At 37.6% G+C, this 21,590-nt stretch overlaps 1 protein-coding gene across 3 annotated transcripts; it reads right to left on the bottom strand.

The window, feature by feature from the left end:
* Positions 1–12: 12 nt before the first annotated feature.
* LOC107406217 (uncharacterized) lies at positions 13–21,148 on the bottom strand. Of its 3 annotated transcripts, XM_048467381.2 has the most exons (14): positions 20,598–21,148; positions 18,964–19,690; positions 17,002–18,220; positions 12,228–16,911; positions 10,140–11,653; positions 9,532–9,795; positions 8,730–8,950; positions 7,617–7,888; positions 4,074–7,092; positions 3,860–3,992; positions 3,098–3,621; positions 2,064–2,975; positions 1,213–1,395; positions 13–588 (listed from the first exon to the last, which is right to left on the bottom strand). In XM_048467381.2, exons 1-14 carry the CDS (start codon positions 20,951–20,953, stop codon positions 391–393), a joined length of 14,226 nt encoding a protein of 4,741 aa, XP_048323338.2. In that variant the 5' UTR covers positions 20,954–21,148; the 3' UTR covers positions 13–390. The 3 variants fall into 3 exon arrangements, with proteins under 3 accessions (XP_048323338.2, XP_015868809.3, XP_024933308.3); XM_016013323.4 differs by having other exon boundaries at positions 12,228–18,220; XM_025077540.3 differs by lacking the exon at positions 20,598–21,148 and having other exon boundaries at positions 12,228–18,220; positions 19,128–19,266.
* Between the last annotated feature and the right edge of the window lie 442 nt (positions 21,149–21,590).

Raw genomic sequence — 21,590 nt, 5'->3', positions numbered from 1 at the left:
AAATGAGGGGAATGATCGGAAAAAACAGAGAGAAATTTAATTACAATAGCAAATGTATACACGGTACAAGTAAAGATACTATACACTAAATTTTTAACATCTCTGTACATAACCAATAGTGCCGCATTACAGGACACTGCAAAATGGCAAATTATGATACAAAAATCTTTCTAATATGAAGCAGTCCAAATCCGTTTCAATTGAATCTTGTTGGATATGTAAAATGTGGAACTCCAAGGAGATTTAATTCCCCTTTTCATTTTCAATTGTTCTCTCATAAATGCAGTGATGAAATTGTCGTCCCTTCTGGGAAAAAAGAGGAGAAGCCACTCTATATGACCATAAATATACATGTATGACCGACTGCTTATATAACGCCACCATCTAGTGTCACGGCCGAAAAATCCTCAACGTTTTTGATACTTGGAGCCGACAAAATGGACACCTGGAAACAGCAGAAGAACATCTACGGCAGAGGACATGACCACATGGAATTATTGTCACATCAATTTCAGAAGTCAAGCAGACCCGGCAAAGCCATGCTGCTTTTGCGGTATCAGCTTCCCTTGATGCCTCATCAGCCTTTTCCTGCAATTTTTTTTCCACCATAACACAATTAGTAGGAAAATTATCAAGTTGTGACCAGATTATGAATTGGTTACAATCATAGGCAATGATTTTTTGTCACAAAAGTTCAGAAACCAAAGGGACCTCTACCGTCCAAAATATCTACAAAAGCAAACACCATATATATGAGCATTCGCTTATTTATGGTATTTAACATCAAATAAAAATGCAAAGCAAACACCATAAATATGAGCTTTCGCTTATTTATAGTATTTAACATCAAATAAAAATGCAAAAGACCTAGATAGAAAAATAGAAACTCCACTAATTTCAACCAAGAGAAGGTGAATCTGGCAGAATTCACATGAGTTTCTGCTGGGCACAGTGTCATCCATTGATGTTGTCAGAGAAACTTTTTATGAAAGTGCAGGAATGGAGTGTAAGCATTCACAGAGTTCCAAGAAATAGCCCAATGTTTAATCGTGATCATTTTAAAGGTTTAACAACTGAAAAAAGTGCTACTTCCTACAATCTGATTCACACAAAGTTGAACTTTTGAGGTACAAAATATGCAGCTTCTTATTCTTATACCATTAAAATACTCTGACAGATGACTAATTACAAAAATTATCATAACATATATACCTGTTCCAGCAAAAGTGCTGTCTGTGAATCCTTCAGCTGCTCTTGAAGTGTTATGGTTTTTTGCATTAGAGACTGCTTCTCCGCATTCATATGAATCCCAACTGCAGAAAGCATCTCATTTACTGCTTGCACTAGCTCTGCAGCTGATACACGACCATACTGGAGCTCGTTTCCAGGTTGCACCTGCAGAGAAAGAAAGTTTCTCAGTTTGTTAATGATGACTTGAAACCATTACGCATGGCATGGATCAGTGCTATTCTATGATGGGTTAAAAATATTAACCATCCTCTAGTGCTTAAAGTGCAAAGGAAAGTGCTAGAAAAAGGTTAGCCCATAAATACCACACAAGTATTTACTAGTCAATTACCGAATGAGTGATCAGATTCCACATGCTTTGAATATAGTAATGATGTGTTTAATAACTAATGTTTCTATAGAAACATATTTATCCAGGACTGGTTAAGGATATGCAAAATGACAATAAAATATTTATGGAATATAAATGCATAAGAAATAAAACAAAAAGATAAAGTAAGCATGCTTCTATTAGAAAGCCAATTTCTAGGGTCAATCACACATAGGAATCTGGGACAACTTTATAACCAAGGAGTCTTAAAGGTGAACTGGAAGGATTTTTTTTTATCCCTAGCTTAACCTGCTGACCCTTTCCAACAAAAAATAATAATAATAATAATGAAAATTAAAAAATTTTAAAAAAAAGCAGCTGATTTTAACTGTTTAAACACCATCTCTCCTGGGGTTCTGGATTAGAAAAGCTACAAATAAATGGTACAGCGGTATGGGGGAAGAACTACTTCAGATCAATATATAATGTCAAAAGGGGCCCAAACCTGCAAAGATCTTTCTTTGGCTCTTCCTGAATTTTCTGGCACCTCAGAAAGACTTGTGCTATGAGATACTGTATGATTATCATCAAGCAACACTGCTGAAGTCTCATGACCCATGGATATACTTCTGAATGAAAGAACTTGTGATGAGAGAAGAAGCTGTGTATCCCCAGGTGAGGTCTCCACCTTGAATCTGTACAATGCTTGGCCTGCTGATGGTCTGACATCCTCTGGCACTCGTCCATACTTAAGCTTTTCTCCATTTTGAGATCTCCATGCAACTATCTCTCCTGAGTAAAAGGGTCTTAATGGATGAAATTGTACCTGACGAGCATCTTGAGGAAGTATCTCTTTTCCAACTAAAGTATTTTGTCCATTTGAAGCTTCTATTTCCTTCTTGTCAGAACAAAGTTTCAAAATATCAACAATTGCAGATTCAGAGCCTCCAGGACAGACAAATAATGATCCAATGGGTAATGGAGTAGGAGAACCTAAAACCTGGCTAACAACTATAGCAATAACATCAAAAAGTGAAAGAAATGCTGGTGGTTCAGCAACTAAAATGCAGGTCTTAAAATGATTAACAAAATAAAGCCTCTGATGTTGGGATCCAGCCATGCACTTTGGGATGATAGACTCCTTAGGCGCATGTGTAATGTCTATCGACTTGGGAAGAAGCAAAAAGCGAGTATGAACACACTTGACAAACTGCAATTTTTCTGCAACAGCTTCTAACGAATTTTGTATGGTTTCCAGAACTAAGTTGTTAATTGTGGGAACATAACCAGCCATACTATTTAGAACAGTCCAAACAGCACTTTGAAATGATCTGCTCAACAATTTTTCTCTGATGGCTACAAGTGGAACTGACCCAATATATTCCAGCGTTTGTAAATGCTCCTCATGAACTAATTCCTGCAAACAAAACCAAATTTGTTGCAACTAAAGAAAGCTTGATGCTGGCCAAATATTACAAAGGTAATATAAACAATTAAAGAGATAAACCAGGGAAAAAAACTTCAAAATATCAGCAGTACCTCTGTTACAACATCAGACAGCTTTTTAATTCCTAGAATTGTACATAATCTCTCTGGAAGATCTGGGTGAATAAATCTTATCCTGGAACTGTCGATGCACTTGACAAATCGGGAGCCATAAGAATCAATATAAACACAGGATTTTGCATGAACAAGTCTGCAGCCATCGTCTGGGACTACAGCTTCTGATGCCCAATTAAGCTCATCATGCATGTTTGCTTCAACAGTTGCATCACAGATAAAATACAAAATTTCTAACACAGCACGGAGTTCATTTGGATTTAGGTGCTGATATCCACAAACTTTCTGGAGATTCAAAAGAAGATCCTTTGCAGAACCAACTGATAACATGTCCTGAAGTCCCAAATCTTTCAGAATCTTCACGAAAGGAAGATATAAAGTGGGAAGTTCAAAAGCAAACGGAGACAAGTTAACTGTCAGACGTGCAAAAAGCAAGTTTGCTGTCACCAAGCGTGTTCCATTTGCTGCAGGTATGAAAGGCACTCTCTGCAACTCCATTAAATCTGCAGAAACCAATTAGAAAAAGTGAAAATTATAATATTAACATAATTCTAGAAACTAGCAACCAAAATTGTTATATAATATTTCTTGACAAAACCTGAGTTTGGTGATAATTTTTTCTCCTCATATAGCTTTACAAACAATAAAAAAATTTTAGAATCAAAAGATCAGTTCACGTGAGAAGTTTTTTACAAGGCAACAATATTAAGAAAAAAATGATAGCATGAATTATGGAACTACCTGACGAAGAGATAGAACCCCAAATCTTATCCAGATACTTCAAAACCTCGCAAGAAGCTTCGTCAATGGTCATCATGCCTGATGCAGTCGGCCAGTGAGCAAGTGTGTCTTCACCACCATTCTTTCCAACAATCTGTTGCAAAATCATGTTAGAGAGATTTTTATTTACACCAGTCATTTCTACGATGAGAAGACATGGAGCAGCCAGACTAACCTGTAGATGTTTTAGAACAGTGGAAAAGGCTGGGGGGCTCCTCAGCTGGAGTGACCCCCAAGAGTACTCAGGTGGGACATAATTTTGTCTGGAAAGAATGGGAGCACAACTCCAAGCCAGCGGCCAATCCTTTGACAAAATAGCTTCACTATAAGAAGTGAGCACCCTCTTGCCACCTTTCTTTCCACCAACATTTGGAAAGCCTAATTCAGCTGGTATACATGCAATCTTGCCAAGGAGATTACAGAAGCTATTGCCATATAGGACAGCAAAGTTCGAGAAAATTGCATCAACAACTGATCCAGCTAAGTTCCATATTTCCATTGGAATTTCATTCTGGGAGCCAGTTAACTCCTCAAAATCATCCAATTCTCTGGATTTCATGCATTCACTTCCAAGAAACTCCACTCTTTTGGCACATTCTAGTATCACATCTGCTTCTGTTGCAGTTCGCAGACCAGTCTTTCTCAAAATAGGGAGCCAACCATCTGTACCAAACCTTTCTCCAGGAAATTTTTTCCTCTCACCAGAGAAAACAGATGTTAGCAATGAATCACTAGGATCAAATAGATCCCTTGGCTTAGATAGATCAAGACAAAACTCATCAGCATTCCTTACAAATTTAGTTTCCTTCAAAGCTTCAACTACAGAAGAATCAAGCTGAAGATCTTGCCAATTTGCATAAAGATATATTAGTATATCCTCCCGTTCAGATTCAGCTTTTCCTTCAAACCCAGGCAACCCAAACCTAAGTAAAATCTGTTGATCATGCAATTCATTAACTCCAAGTGCAAGGAGTATTGAAAATTCAACTGAGTCTGTGGAATAAGAAAGACAGTGATCATCAAAAGGTTTAAGAAAAGAATTTGAAGCAATCATACAATGATCATTGCCATGTAATTGTGTATACGACCCCACAACTGTTTTATATATGGGAAGAGAACGTAAAACGTCTAGCTCTTCCCTCCCGTAATTTGAACCATTAGACAAGAAATCATTAGCAAAAAGGGAAAGAAGTTCATCTCGGTTAGAAGCTGTAAAAGAAGCAAGTTCAGGCAAATAGCCAGCATGCTTAGCTGCAACAAGCTTGGAAGCAATAACTTGCCCTAGTGATTGGCTAGAAGCAGGTAAGCAATCGCAAGAAGCTGCACAGTCCATGAAATCTATATCAAATAATGGAATGTTGCAGTGATTCAACAATGATAACAACCAAGGGTATTTCTGTTTGGAAACTTCAAAAGATGAAAGGTAAGCTTGAACCAATTCAGAATCAGAAACACGAACACTTCCTGTTGCAGCACTTTCCAAGTCACCTTCTGCTGAAATTGAATTGGTTACAGGGGGTGGAATGAAAACTAAATTACGCTCCCTGACGCGGCATAAGATTGGCCTACCAAGAAAAGCAGGAATCAGGGGCCAGTCAGAAAATAGCAAGAGATCTTCCAAAGAGCCACTGAAATTTCTCCAGAATAGCCGCAACCATTCAGGGGAAGGGCCTTCTTCTCCACCAGAATCTGACGTATTCTCCCATGAAAACCAAGGAACCATATTAGAACTCATTACATGATTCACCCACTTACCATGAAAAACAAGTTTCATATGACTAGCCAGTAAGCGAAAAGTGAAACTCTGCAGCTTTAATAATGCTTGCAGTGCACTGTTTGAAAAAATATCAGACAAGATTGATCTCTCCAATACTTTAGGGTGCATAAACTTTGCAGCTAAAGATTTCATCAGTTCCTGTTGCTCCTTATTGCCAATCCAAATTTCAGAAATCCCCAACTTCATTAAATGGTTTGTGGCAGACGGACATGGTAAACCTTTGAGCTCAGCTACTACTAAGAGAAGGTTCTGATCTACATTTCCATTGCTTCTGTTACTGCTACGTGCATCAGTGTTTCTTTGAACCAAGGGCCCACCAGCCCTACCAATGTCCTCAACAACTACCCGGCTAAAATCAAATATAGCTTTCCCCAAACTTGTCATCATTTCAAAGGCATCCCCAGAACTGTTTGCATTTAGGGCAGGCACAGGAAAATTGTGCATATTAGACGCTGAATTAGAAGCTGAAGTACTTCCCACATGATGTTCCCTATAAATTAACTTTGTATTCTTGTGATCAACTGATGCAGACTCTCCAGTTGAGTTGGACAACTCTCCAATATCAGACAAGCAGTACTCCAGTACATCCACATATGTATCAACTGATTGAAGAACAATAGATGTTGAAGAAGCTCTTAAAAGATTTCGAACCATTTTAGGTTTCACTTCACGAATTGTAATCCCCACAGCTTGGATTTCAGACACCAAATCCCACGGTACTGAAAACACTGGGTAGTGCTCCTTTACAAAGGCACAAACTGTAGCTGGAAGCAAACTACCACCCACACCTTGACCAGGTTGTGAAAGAAACATGCCTTCTTCAGCCTTGACTGTGTTTCCTGAATAAAGCTGCCAAAGTGGAAGATCAGCAACACGAGCATAGAAAGGCCGTATGACATGTGAAATTAGGCATTCCCAATCTGCTTTAACAACGGTTGGAACTAAATTACTACCATCACCAAGTTGACTGACTGGAGCATTTCCACTACTTACAGGCCAAAAGGAATAAATTTTATCTCCATAGGCCTTCAACAGGAGGCTTAATGTACGACCTGAACCAGACTCAATCATAGAGCTTGAAGGGTCTCGTCTTGACCTCTGAATTTCCAGCACCAACTCAATGTAAGAATCCCGAACACAAGACATCAGCTCTCTGTTCCAAGCTTCAATTAACTGATTTCCAGCATCAGCCCGTGCCTCCATTGAAGCTTCTCTATCTTGGTATTTAAAGAGATAACGACCTTGATTGTGACAAACCAGGAAACATCCAAGTATAGTGACAGGCATTTTTATACCACCTGATAGAGGAAGGGGAGACATGATGGAACTTATCAAACAAACATCAGCAGGATTGCCATTTCGCGATATAAGAGCTGCAACTCCAGCAACAGGAGTCAAGTTGTATGCAAGATATCGCCTGGAAAGTGATAAATCAATACCATGAAAGAAATAATCTCAGAGGAAACATGACAGTTGTCTGGGAAGTACCCAAAGACTGGGGTATTTCCCAGTATTTTAGGAAGAGATCTAGAGATCTATTCATAGGAATCAAAAAGTAGAAATCTGCCACACAGGAGGAAGAGCCCAAGGTGGTAAATCACGTGTCAAATCAATATGTTTTTAGCAGCATCTATTATCATAGTTATGATCATATTAGAATATAAATCACAAATCAAATTTATCAAAAATATCTTAATAATGTTGGATACCTATCTATATTCTTTAACAGATGTTCATCCAGAAAAAGAGCCTCTAAACATAATAGCAGTAAGGTGACGCAGATTCTTCATGCTACATTTTTGTCAAAAGTCATAAATCTTACATTGACTATTTTCATACTATAAATATATATGTATTCCAAGGGAAATACCAAAATGCATGGAGAAAAACATCTAAAGCATATTTTCCAACAATCCAACAAACATTACGCTTTCAACATACCTATCAAGAGCCATATTTCGGGTCTGCCCTGAACCCAGGCTGAGAACAACAAGCCATCGGTCAACAACTCTAGCTCCTTCTTGGTTGACAATCACATCTATAACGTGCAATTTTGTTGCAGCATTTGAACTACTAAATAACCTTGATAATTGGAATTTCCTCCATTTCTTTTCTGAAAATGGATTCCTCATGATAGCAGATGATGAATCAATACAAACAGAATAATCTGGGCGTGGCTCCTGGTTCCCTTCCTCCCATGTCAAGAGTGAAACCTGATCATATTTCAAAATACCAGATGTGCATAAAGATGCTCATAACACCACATACAATTGTTAAAATTATTCTCAAAAGGCAATACAATTTGGCTTTTCATAAGGAAAAAGAGCTCCATTATTTATAAAAATTTATATTTCTTAATCTCTACGTAATCTATTAGTCTAGCAAAAGTAGTATAACAGAGAATAAAGAAACTAGAAGTCACAGAGTGTGACAGGACTTGTTGGTTTTCAAATAAATAAAGAAAATTTGCTGCTTCTTTCAGAATTCGTTATCAGCTGGTGCAGCAAGGTGTAGCAAATCAAATTATTGCTGTCTCTGCAAAATCATGTTAAATTGTTGCATATACAATCTGAATTTAATTTACTTTAATCTATGCTAGTCAGTCAATTACAATAGTTCCTTGAGCCTTCTGCCTCACACCTTTATTGGAGCAAAATACATTCAGCAGAAATGCAGCTCCTGCTGCCATCCAATTTATTGAAAGGGATGGAAGAATAACTTAGAAACGCCATACTCCTGATACTTATGATTACCATGTGCATTAAAGGCTAATCTTCTCATCATAGGAAGGAAAACAGGACAAAGAAATAATGTAGGTTAATCAACTTGACTAAAGCCTATAAAGTCAGGGAACCTAACGATGGATGTTAATCATGTACAACACGATTTATCTTCTGGGTTTTATCTGTAATTCTCCCTACAGAAATAAGGACGATTCCTTAGTGATAAAGCCATTGCAGCCAGAGCATTTAAAAAAGAAAAAAAAAAAAAAATGGTACAGACTGCCATTACAAAAAGATTATATAGATGCTTTCAATTCAACACTAATAATACCTGCATAACCGACTTTAAGAATAAAAGTGTTCTAGAAGCATGCTCCAAAAATCTGTCAGTTATCTGCTTTATTCTCCTCAGTCCAAACTCAAGTCCATCTTTCAAACATTCTGATGATAGAGGCATGCGGATAATGGTAGAATCCGATGACAACCATGGCATATTTTGACCAAGATACATAGGATAAAATTGATCATGAAATCGCTCAGTCAAGTTAGTGCCTGAAACAGCAGCATTAAAAAGCCTTTAGTCTTTAATCATGAAGATCCTTACATAGTTAGAGAGATACTCATCCCAAAATAATAATTGAGAACCTATATAAAAAACCAGTATGAGGCCACCTTTACAGGCAGAAAACTATATTACATGCATGGTTAGAACTTATATCAAGAAGAAAATGAAGCCAAGTAAAGGAAAATTTTTAAAGTTAATTTGATACTCCCATGTGATGCTGAATTATGTTTCCTAAAATGACAACTAATGTTTGAGCCTGACAAGCTTAATAAGAGGGCCAATCAGGCCAATTGGTCACATATTTATTAAGTTACCAATATACAATTAAGTTAGACATGCATTTATTGTCAAATATTTTGTTTATCGGACTGCCAGACTGAGGCTAGTGTCAAAGCCAGAAGCCTGGGTCAATGGACTTACAGAATTTGCTCACGGACCTAGGGTTTCCAGTGTCTCAAACCAGTCTCAAGCTTGACGCATAAATTTCACACTTGGGCCAGTTAAGGCAGCCCATTTTCCATCCTTACTAATGAAGAGACAGACAAATAAATAATTCCTGCAAAATTACCTGTCAAAGAAAACATTTTTGCTGAAGGAGAACAAGTCGAAGGTGTAGCAAGCACTAAACCACGAGGATCAAATATATAAAAGTAGCCACCAGAAACAATTGAGAGGAGATCACAGAGAAAATAACAGCTAAGTAGGGCCAAACCATAATTAAGAGTGTTGCCCCTTAATCTCCATGGAGGTAGAAACTGGAGACTACTTACTTCCTCTCTACTCAAGCTGACTCCTTCCAAAATGGCCACTAGGGCAGGTCCTTGAAATTCACCTGTATCAAACACAATGTCATAAACAAGATCTGTAATAAAGCTACGTTCTATTTCTAAGAATAAGATAAAATATAATAGATTTCCCCATAAAATCAGAAGTGAATTACAGTTGTTTTTTGACAGTGGCACAGCTTTGTAACTTTCTAGCATGTTTTTTTTAAGAAATAATGTTACCTTTACACCTCAAGTTAGAGAATCTGATAATACCACAACGCATACTGAATGCAAAATCTAAATCTCTCTTCAAAGCCAAAAGCTATTAAAGTGCCCATGGTACCTCAGAAAACATTTTTAATATTATGCCATTTGAACCAATAACAAGTTTAGATGTTTCAATGGTTACCTAAATTGTGCTGCAGCAAAGACTGACGAGGATGTTCCCTCTTGTCAAAGATTAGGTGCAGCCTCTTGGCTTTGCAGCCATCTGCCAACTCAAGTAGTTCAAACAATAAAAGGTCATTGTCCCCATACATAGCCAAAAGCTCATTGATTCTAGCATAATCCATGCATGGCAAATCTTTAGTCATTTCATCATCAACTAAGGAGAGGCAGCGAAGTGATTGTACCCCCAACCTATTTGCCAAATCATTGCCGATACTTGGATGTATAAATCTTTTTCCAACAAGGGTATTATTTTCCATCCATGGTGCATCATTGTACACAAGATCCCCAGCATTGAACAGAACTCCAGAAAAATCTGGAACTAAGAGAGGAGTGGTAGAAGCCTGAAACAGTGGCTTCTCTAAGCAACAGTCTGCTAGAGCTTCAAGGACACAATGGACAAAACTCAACTGATCTTCTGACAATGGGAACCCTCTCACATCATTTTGTAGACGTTGTAACACGTGCAAGTAGTCCAAGACATCAAAACTAAGTCGAACACCTAATTCCAAGAGCAAATCTCTAAATTCTGATAATTCAGAAGGAACAACATACAAATATGGAGTAAATTTCACAGGTGAATCAAATGCAAGCGCATTTGGGGATACAAAATCGTCCCCAATCCAAACCCATGAAACACCATCTAGTGCTGATTTTAGCTCCACTAAGCAATTAGTACCAACATATTCCTGCAACTTTGAGTAAAGTGATGGAATTCCCTTTTGCAGTTCAGCATCAACATCAGGCTGTGCAGATGAGGTTGACTTCAGATGACCATAGAACATAGAGAGCTCAACCAACTGTCTTGACAAAACATTTACATTTGGGCAATCCAGCCAACCTAGTTTACGTTGCAGATATGTTGAGCAGCATTCACCATCTAGTACATACATTGAATGGGACACCATCCACATCTGTGATCTAGGTCTGACAGTACTTGGTGGTGCCACTTGATTACTACATTTCAACCACGGGAGTCCTTTCAGAGGTGGATCAGCACAAACAGGACACCAAGCAATTGCCTTTATTTCCGACCAAAATTCTTCTTCTGGTTTATCATAAACAAAATCACCTAAAAGTGAATTAATGTCCTGATAATCCACGAGATTGTTTCTCTCTCTCCTTGGTGACTCAGCATATGCAATGTCACCATCCTCAACACTATTGTTCGTACGTAAGATCGCACCATGTGATTCATCATAGGTTCCTTCATCATCCTCATTTGAGAGCTTGAGTGACAGAGTGTCCAAACAAGCAAGTAATTTCCTCCCATAACTTAGTGTATCAGAGTGCCCAGAATCATGGAACAGAGAAACTGATCTAGCACAGTCGAGCAAACCAGTAAAGCCAAGAGTTCTTCTAAGTCCAAAGACAACTAAAGTGTCCAAAATTTCAGTATCCATGAATTTGTCAGATGGGAAAAAAACTTCTTTGTGTAGCACCTCTCTTAACTCAGGTATACGAGGATCATAGAGCCTGTAAAGAAACTATAATTTTGGTAAATAAATAATAGCACAATAGGGCATCTAAGAATCTAATTACAGAGGACTTGTTGCCAAAATAGGTTAACCTCTGTCAACAGAATCCCTTCCATCAGGGACCATTAACTACACCTCCTAATCTTCCCCCTTCACATTTTCCCTTTTGGCTTTCCAACAAGGGGAGAAAGCAATTTAGGTGGGCTTCCACAAAAGGGAGTAGAAAGGGTATTGATACGCATAAACAATATTTTGATTTGCATTCAGAGGCAAATGATGCTTCTAGAAGCTTGGCAACCATTAAGTGAAACAAATAGAAAGAAAAATTCAAGGGCCCTTTACTACGGGAAAGTGGATTGGGCACCATCGATCCACTTTTTTTTTTTTTTTTTTAATTTGCTAAATATGGTATTCCTTCTAGAAAAGAGATCACACACAGCACTAGATACACATATTATGCATGTCAAATGAAACTGCATTTGAAAAAGAAAAAAAATAATAATAATTGTGATGTCCAAACCATGCAAGACTACTAATAATGATACAAAAAATAATCACATGAGTAGTCATACCTGGAAGGCGGCTGCCAAGAGCCATTGGCTGCCAAAACAAAGGCTGTTGTAGAAAGAGCAGACTTTACAGAAATATCCTCTTCTACTAGAAGTTTTAAGTCATGAAAAATAGTTGAAAGGACTCCTTGCTGTGAAAGGAATTCTTTCATGCAGTTAAGCACATGATTTTTGTAAAATTCCACCCTGGAAGGCTCTCCAATTTCTAAATATCTTCTTAGAATGATATATTCTTTATCCGATTCTGTACGTACAAAGTCATCATCCAAAAGATCCTCACGAATGCCAAAAGGTTTAAGCCACTTTATAGGATTACTCAAACTTACTAGCTTTCTACTTCTATAGGATTCAAACATAGGAAGGTTTTTAATGATGTTGATATGAATGTTTTCAATTCCCTCTTCAGAAAACCATTTGGACTGAAGAATGAAACTCCGAAGTTCATGCAACTCCCCTTCAGATGCATCACAGAAAAGCCCCTCAATGTTCTCCAACTTGCCAGCAATTGCTAGAAATGCATTTAAGATGCCAATGGCTGTTGATGGCTGCACAAAATTTTCCAGTTGTGGATGTTCCACTGGGAGGTCTGGCCTCAAGAAAACACATCCTACTTTCTGCAACAAAGCAGACATGTTCTCACTCCAGCCATCATCTCTAATCACATTTGAATTCTTAACTAGCTGAAGTAGAAGACTGTTCCCAACTGGCAACAAAGGCCACTTGGAAAAAAGCATCAGGTCATCACAAGATGATTTTAGATAGCTCCAAAGAAGTCTTAACCACTCTAAACTTGGTTGACCCTGATGACCAGGAGCCCAGGTCACCTGTTTTGCATGCTGCCAGTCTGCTGGAAGTAATTTCAAAAGGAGTTTCTCAAGTAAATGGCATGACAGAAAGGAAATATTTGATTCTTCAGTTTGCGCTATGTCACAGAGCTGCCCATAGACTACTTCCGGAATACCACTATCTACAAGTTGATTTGGAATTGAATCTTTAAGAAGACCATATTCATCTCCCCGTGCAATATATATTCTTTCACCAATTCCATTCTTGTCAAAGACTGTAAATGAACCATCAGCAAGTGGTAGCAAAGGCAAACCATGCAGACTAGCAGATTGAAAAGGTATTTTTAAGTCCAGTAAGCAATATTCAAGGGTCAGGATCATTGCATTCCTGTCCTTGAATCCACGTTTCCTTCGAATTAACAAATTCCTTAACAATTGAGCTGTCAAGAAATGCAATGATGGACGTACCTCCATAAATCTATCAACAATTGGTTCTGAAACAGTAACCACAGGTAGGCCAGCATCGGATAGTGCATTAATTAAGTCATGTGCCTTGTGAAATGTAAAATCAGGAAAGATAGCTTGTTTGATTGAAATCCACTGGCCACCTCTAGCATATGTGTATAATACACAAAGACCAAAATCTGCAATAAAAGTGTATAATCTCCGTACTACTGACACCCAAGGTTCAATTCCTGTTGTGTTAGGCCAAAACGAAAAGAACAAATCACAAGGACCAATCTCCAATGCAATTTTCTCTAGCATACGGCCATAAGCAGGGGCAACAACATCTTGAAGCAGATACATATTCCAGTCTGAGCGTTTTTTCCCACCCCCTGTCATGTCATTGCCAAACCAGATATCTCTCCTATTTGATGACAATTCAAAATATGCATTGACATGTGCTGGAAGACCAGTATTAATTGGCAGTGGTAGAAAGCAGAAAGCACGGCCTTCAAAGTCCTTCCTATTTGGAATATAATCTGTTGGAACTTGAAATAAATTGGAAGACGTACCAATGTCTTTTGTCTTCATTTCATCACTCAATTCACTATCAACCTTGAAAGAATGTAAATGTGCAGCAACACATGCCCAAGGGAGAGCATGAGACTTGTCATTTGAGACTTCAGATTTATTCTTAGCTTTCCCTCCACCAAGACATTCAGAGGTTATCCAACAGTGTGACAAATCACCAGACAAGCTTTCCTCTGTAATTAAAATCTTCTGACATTTATACGGCAAATCTCTATCTATTGATTTGCTCAATTTCTTTAGGAACTGATCTTTATCCATTCCACTATGCCGACTCCCTTTGAAAAAGCTAAACATATCTTGTTGTGAATTGGATTCCATTTGATGCTCACCAATGCAATGCTTGTGTGCACGATGTTGGAGCTGCATTTCGTGTCCATTTCCTTCCTTTACAAAAACAGAGATACTTTTTACATTGTGCAAAAAAAGCAGAGCATCAGAAACAACATGCGAAAAAGAATCAAAGAGTGAAATGACATCTTCAGGTGCATATCCTTCTTTCTTTATTTGGCTTCTGGATGCAATGTTACTACTCCTGAGTGGGAACCGGAAGAGGGTTCCAGGAAATGGATTTTGCAAGTCACATCCAAAGTGTAAAAATGGCGAAAATTGGTCAGGAAATTGTTCCATTATCCTTCTTCCTGCAAATTTAATTCGTAGGCCAGGGTGAGACGGAGAGATACCAGGTAAATAGGAAGCATGAGGATCAAACATCACAATATTCTCTCCAGAAACAAACATGGGAACATCTGTAAAATGATAGACACAATTAAAACCTAAGCCAAATCTCCCAATTGCAAAAGGCTTCTCTAGTTTACTTTCTTGGCCAATTCGTGAGATTGCATAAAGGTCTTGGGCACTGAAAACAGAATCATTAAAGCAGTACAACGCAGGGCCTTGCCAATCTGCCATTTCAGGAGAGAGAACAGAAGAAGTCCCATATTGAGTTTTATCCAATAGAAAGCTAACTTCAGAAGCTCCTGCATCCTCTGCATTTTGCACAAGCTCATATAGAATTCCAGGTCCATCTGCATACATTTCAAGTATATGTTTAAGTCTAGTTGTCAAGGCTTCATGCTGCCCAAAAGCTTCTGCAGCTCCTGATAAGCTCAAATTCATCGAATCAGCACTCTCAGCTAATAAGATCCTACGAAGAGAGCAAACACCAAGCTTCTCTGCAACATCATTAGATACGTTCCCATGCACGAATTTTTGAACTGTTCTCCTTGCATTCAAGGCCACTGTGGATGAAATATTAAAAGTGCTATCAGTACCCTCAGAGCCAAGCAACCAGGGAGCATCATTATAAACCAAGTCACTGGCTGGAAATAGTCTGCCTGACACATCTGGTAAATAGATCTTTACTTTCTGCTCATGAAATTGAACTTCAGCTAGATGCTGCACAATTAGTATGGCTGCCCTGATTTCTTGTGTATTAAGAGGAGAGGAACCTTTCTTCGTAACCATTCTAAATAAGATATCAGCATAATCTGTAGACTTCAAGACCTCTCGAACGCCAAGAACTATGAATAATTCCTTGAAAACGGCTAAATCAATTGGTATAACACGTATGTAAGGTGCCAAATGAAGGGGACCATCAAGGACAACCTCATCTGCAGTTGCAAATCCATCGCCCACCCAAATCCATCGGCAACCTTCAAGAACAGCCTTTACTATGTCCATCTCATCTGAACCAATCAAGTTTGTGAGCATTGAGTATATCTTTGGCATTGCCATGGCCAATTCCTGCCGAAGCACCTGATCATTCACAATCTCGTTATTTTTTCCAAGCTCAAGTAGTTGAGCCGCAATCACATTTCCACCTGGTGGAGATGACCATCCAAGGCTATATGATAGTGCTGTAGAAGAACATTCGACATCAAGTATTCGCATGCTTGCTGAAACTAGCCAAAGGTCTGTCTGCAATCTTACAATCTTCGGGGGAGCAACCATGGATGAAACTACAGGCCATGGTAAAGCTTCAAAGGGAGGAGAAACTAATACTGGGCACCAGCAGATCAATCTTAGATCATTCCAGAACCTTTCAAGCTCAGATTTTGAGTTCCGAGGTCTGAATGCAAAAGCAGCTGGTGAGAAAAATTTGTTCACTCTTCCTCGATCATCATTTAGTGGATCACGCAGCCACTTCATTGCATTAACTTCTAAGTAGGAAAGAAGCACTTTTCCTCTTAAATATGCCTTTTCCTGATCCTCATGCATCAACTGTTCTACCTGTCTCGCGCTTTGTATGACTGTCTCAGGAGTTACAGATGTTCTAAGGCCCAAACCATGTAACATGTCCAAAATGCTAGATTCTTGGAACGGACCACAAGGGAAACTATCAGAGGCTTCCAATAATGCAAATAATTCCTCATTGCGAGGATCATATAACATAGTTGGACACCTCAGAGAACCCCTAAAAGTTGGGACAAATTCCAAATTTCTCAGATATTCCCTGAAAGATATGTCCTCAACACACAACTGTGGTAGGTTATGCAAAATAGAAAGGATAGTGTTGTCACGAACTTCAGGTTGCAAGTCCCCAATTCTATTTAACACGTGGTTCTTGTAGAAATGTGCCTTCCCCATTCTCTCAATTCTATAGTATCTTAATAAAATTTCCTCTTCACTACCTGAAGAACTAATAATGAACTCATCTCCAAGAAAGCATTCAGGAACATCTAATGGTGCTAAGTACTTTGGTGGATTTTCAAGATCAGAAAACTCGAAATTTTGAGCAGACCCGCCACCTCCAGCAAAAACTTTGTAAATAGGAAGCTTTTTGCAATTTCTAATGTCAGACTCTTTCATACAGTCTCCAAAATACCACTTTCGATCAAGCAGAAATCCACGAAGTTCATCCCTCTCTCCTGCTTCCAAATTTTCAAAAGTTGTTAGCATGATGCTACCATCTGAAGCAAAAACATCATAAATGGATTCCAGAATACTTGCACCATTACCATCATTCACATAATGTGATAAATCCGAGTGTTCAACTCCATAATTGGGGTTAAGTATCTTGCATCCAATTTTCATAAGTATATGTTGCATCTTCTCGGATAGCTTGTCTGCATTGACCATTTTTGATTGTTGTGAGGCTCTGTAAAGATGCCCAGATATTGATGGCAATATAGGCCAATCACTGAGAAGTGACAACCTTTCACAATGAGTCCGAAGATATCGCCAAAATAGCACAATCCATGCTGAAGTAGGATGATTTCTACAAGATTCTGGGTTCCAGAGGACTTTATCTTTATACTTCCAATCAGCAGGTAAAAATTTTGGAAAAAACTGAAGAAAGTAGTTAATATTGAAAAGAGAGAGATTTGCCTTTGAGGACTTTGCTATAGCAGAAAGTCTACTAACTATGTCAACAGGAAGATTCTGATCGATAACTCTATCATATATTTGTTCAAGTAGCATATATTCCAGCTCATCGCAGATAAAATAAGAAATTCCTTTTGAGGCTTCAGAAAAAGATCCAAATTCACCATTTGCCAATGGAAGCAAAGGCAGATTATATGCATGTGTACCAACATCATCGTTAATCAAGTCGCCAAGACAATATTCCAACAATGCAAGCTTGTAAGATTTACTCAAAGTCATAGAAGACTTGCATTCTCTAAGAAAATGGCGTGCTGTATCAGGAGTAACCACCTTCTGTTGAAAACCAAAAGCATATTTCAAGAGCATGTCAGATAAAAGGGAAGGCAAATGCACAATTGGCATTCCTAGCTGCATCAGGGCCTCGCCAAGTTCCTTGCTTTTTGAAAATTCCTCATCATGAATAAATGCTTCAACTGGTGACACCCATTTCCCACCATCCAGATCCGAATACAACACAGGAGTACTAGAAATGTTTCTGTATATATGCTCAACCAGAATACTCCATGGCTCTTCAAAAGAACCACTGGGCCAGAAAGAATAATACAACTTTTTGGAATCTAGCAATCCTTGAACGCCAAGCAAGAGTTTTCTAAAAGTAGGAGCCACAATATCTTCAAGAAGGAGCCTATTCCAAACAGAACGTATCCTTCCACTTCTGTCCATGTCATCCCCATACCAAATTCCACGACGATTTGATGAGACTTCAAAATACCCATTAACTTGCACAGACAAGCCAGTTCGTACAGGCAGTGGAAGGAAACAGAATGCCCGACCAAGCTTAAGAGCATCATTCTGTTAGATATCAAGTTGCAGAAATATGAGATAGTAAATTTCATAGAAGATAATAAATTTCGAAAGGAAGAAAATGAACAATGTAACAATTCAGTTTCATAGTGAATATTGGATCAACATATGCACATACAACAATATGAAATCATTAATTCTATCTCTCTCACTCTTCAAACACTTACATATAAAGAAAGCAAAAGAAAGATGGGAGTCTTCTTTACATCTCTCAATATTGAAGACCAAGCTTATTAGCATGTTGTCCTATTATACAAGTATATATTGTAACATGACATGCTATCAAAGCTTAAGTTGTCTATTTGTTCGTATACTATGGTAGGTTATCATCAATTCCAGAAGTTAAGTCATTAGGAAATAGACCATACTATATATATCAAGCCAAACGAACATACAATCAACAAATATGCATACTATCACAAACATGTATATAAAAGAAGTTTCTGAGGAACTTTAACTAACATAATAATGGTAATGGTAAGACTAACACCTAAAAATAGAATGAAAAAAAAAACAGAGACATCAGCATAAATGTCATAGAACAAAATAAAGCCTGCATGAGAAATTATCTGTAAATAGAAAAATAAAATACCAACATAACTACATAAACACACACACACACACATTTATAGATGCATCTATATGTAAATCTCATGATTATATGTTAGATATAACAATTTAAATTGAAGGAAACACCAAAACTGGTAAAATGTTTAGATATTGTAGATTACATTCAATGAATTAACTGATGTGCATGCTGCAACAGATGCCCATGGCAATAGGTGAATATCATATTCTTTAGAAGCAGTAGCAGCAAAAGAACCAATTCTACTGGATGCTGATGCCATTGTTTGTACAATGTAAAAAGTATCTATCTTCTTCTCAGATTGGTTACCATTTGTTGCCTCACTTAAAAAGTTCAATGAATAGCAGTCCATCTCAGTATCTGTCAAATTTATTGACTTTGACAACCTTAATATTGCCTGCCGATGCCAAACAATATCATCATTTGCAGAGCTCACAGAGCAGGAAAAAAGCTGCCTTGGCTGAGGTTCCTCAACATCCCATACATACATTTCTATACATAATACACTCTTGAGAAAAAGTAATGTGAAGACTCCTTCCTCATAAAGTTGAAAAAACATTGAAGAAATGTCATCTTCTGGATATGCTTGCCTTGAAAGCTTACTTTTGACTGCCTGACTTGCATTCCTCAAAGGGAAACGGAATAAAGTTCCCGCAAAAGGACTTTTCATATTGCAACCAAAGGCACAATATGGCAAGAACTGGTCTCTATATGCCAAGATAGCTGACGAACTAACAAAGTCAATTCGTTTGCCAGGATTGGATGCAGACACATTCGGGAGATAAAGACCCTGAGGATCAAATAATACCACATATTTTCCACTCACAAATGATGGCAGATCAGTAAGGTGGTACACCGAGTTAAAGCCAACCCTAAAGAGCAACCATCAAATTAAATCAGAAACATAATAGTGCATTTGTTTAGGACCAACAAGTTATATGACAAAAATTTTAATGGAAAAGACAGTAATCGCATAATGAAATTGTGCCAATGTTTGCATGATACACATTGATGTAAATTTCAATAGATGTTATCCAAGAACTACTACTCGTGTTAGGATTAAAATGATTCGAGGAACTACGCATTCGAAGAGTAAAAATCTCAGCTAGGACGAAAAATAAAAAATTACCAGAGAAGAAAATTTCCATATAAACCATTAAATGTACTGAACAAGTCAGTGTTTTCCTATTCATCATATTCTAGGCTTAGGCAGGCGGTACTATTAGTCAACAAAAAGCTAGTAAAATCTTTTAGGATTTGCGTTTAGTAAAATACACAATAGTTTTCAAGAGTTTGCAACAGACATGGGGAGAGATTTTAACAATAATATGGATACAAAGAAATTTAATTATTTTTCAAAACTTGAAAAATACTTTGCAAATATAATAATTATTCTAACTTATGTCATTGCATATGATTCCAAACAATTAATACATGTACATTGCGTAGGTTTGTAGTTAGCTAAAGAATGAAAACACAAAACAAAAACAGAAAAAAGAGAAGAATTGAACATTCATAGCACGAGATGAAATCCATCAGTATTTTCCATATCTCATTATAAGAAAATAGACATTCAGACAAGTAAAAGAGCATGAAAAATTGTAAATTCGAAAATTATACATAAATTCAATTTCTTTTAGTCTATATGAAGAACAAGCTCATTTTTCAGCCTAAAAAACAGAATGCCATTCATTCTCAAACTCATGCGATTTTGAATGACAAAAAGGATATTGATATTAAAATAGAAATTCAGTATCTGAAAGAATTAAAAGATCTTACCCAAATCGGCCGGTCTTCCAAGCCTGAGCATGTTTACCACTCCCGCCGATCCTCGAAATACTAGCGAAATCGTCTTCCGTAAAAACGGCATCGTTATATGCCAAAAGTGCGGGACCTTGCCACTGAGCCAATGAGTTGGAGAGCAAAGAATCGCAGCCATGAGACCTACGGTCGAGACAGAGACGGACCGTGGTTGCGCCGGCGTCATCGGCGTTCTGTATAAGCTCCTTCAGCACCGTCGTTCCCTCAGGATAGTTCAAGAGCACCTCTCGTATGCGCCGAGTCAGGTCAACTTTTTGACCGAAGTCTTCTAGAAGGACCATCGGGTCCGCCGGAGAAGACGACGACTCTTCCATTATCTCGTTTCGCCGGCGAAGCCAGCGATCTCTCTTTTTATATATTCTGTTTGGGAAGGATGCTTCAAAGATTAGACCATGGAATTGGATGTTATTACCGTAGAACCTGAGAGGAAGTATGAAGTATGAAAAAGTATTTTGGTATTTAAGATTTGGTTTTGGCTTTGTGGAAATTTTATTCCACGCATTCAAACCGATTTTTGTTCGTTGAGGGAGAAAGAAAAGGTCCCTATGTCGTTGTCCCTGTCGCTTTCTTTGTCTTTGTGTTTTTTTTTTTTTTTTTTTTTTTTAAACAATGATTATGCATTCATCAAGCACGTCATCTTTTCATTAAATAAAATTACAAAATAAATACATAAACATATATAACAATTATAAGAATTTTTTAGTAAAATAAAATGAAGCCATATTTTTTCCTTATCCAAATATAATAATAGAACTTTTAAACAATTTGAATTCGTTTTATCCTATTTTATATTTATATAAACTATTTTAATCTATTAGTGGGTATAACAAATAGGTAAAATTGGATAACTTTTGTTCACATAAAATCATAAATCTTTTACTCATAAATAAATTATAATGAAAATTTTTAGTTTTTTCTCTGTTAAATAATACCAATCATATATATGTATAT

Source organism: Ziziphus jujuba, chromosome 1 (assembly GCF_031755915.1).
Source record: "Ziziphus jujuba cultivar Dongzao chromosome 1, ASM3175591v1".
Classification (NCBI taxonomy): domain Eukaryota; kingdom Viridiplantae; phylum Streptophyta; class Magnoliopsida; order Rosales; family Rhamnaceae; genus Ziziphus; species Ziziphus jujuba.
Note: the sequence above shows the minus strand (reverse complement) of the source record. Positions and strands in the feature narration are given on the sequence as shown.

Coding starts and splice junctions, on each gene's coding strand:
- LOC107406217 (XM_016013323.4), bottom strand. CDS start 20,953: ATGGAAGAGTCGTCGTCTTCTCCGGCGGACCCGATGGTCCTTCTAGAA. Junction 19,691..20,597: donor TGGAAGACCGGCCGATTTGG/GTAAGATCTTTT, acceptor GTTGCTCTTTAG/GGTTGGCTTTAACTCGGTGT. Junction 3,993..4,073: donor CTGTTCTAAAACATCTACAG/GTTAGTCTGGCT, acceptor ATTTTGCAACAG/ATTGTTGGAAAGAATGGTGG.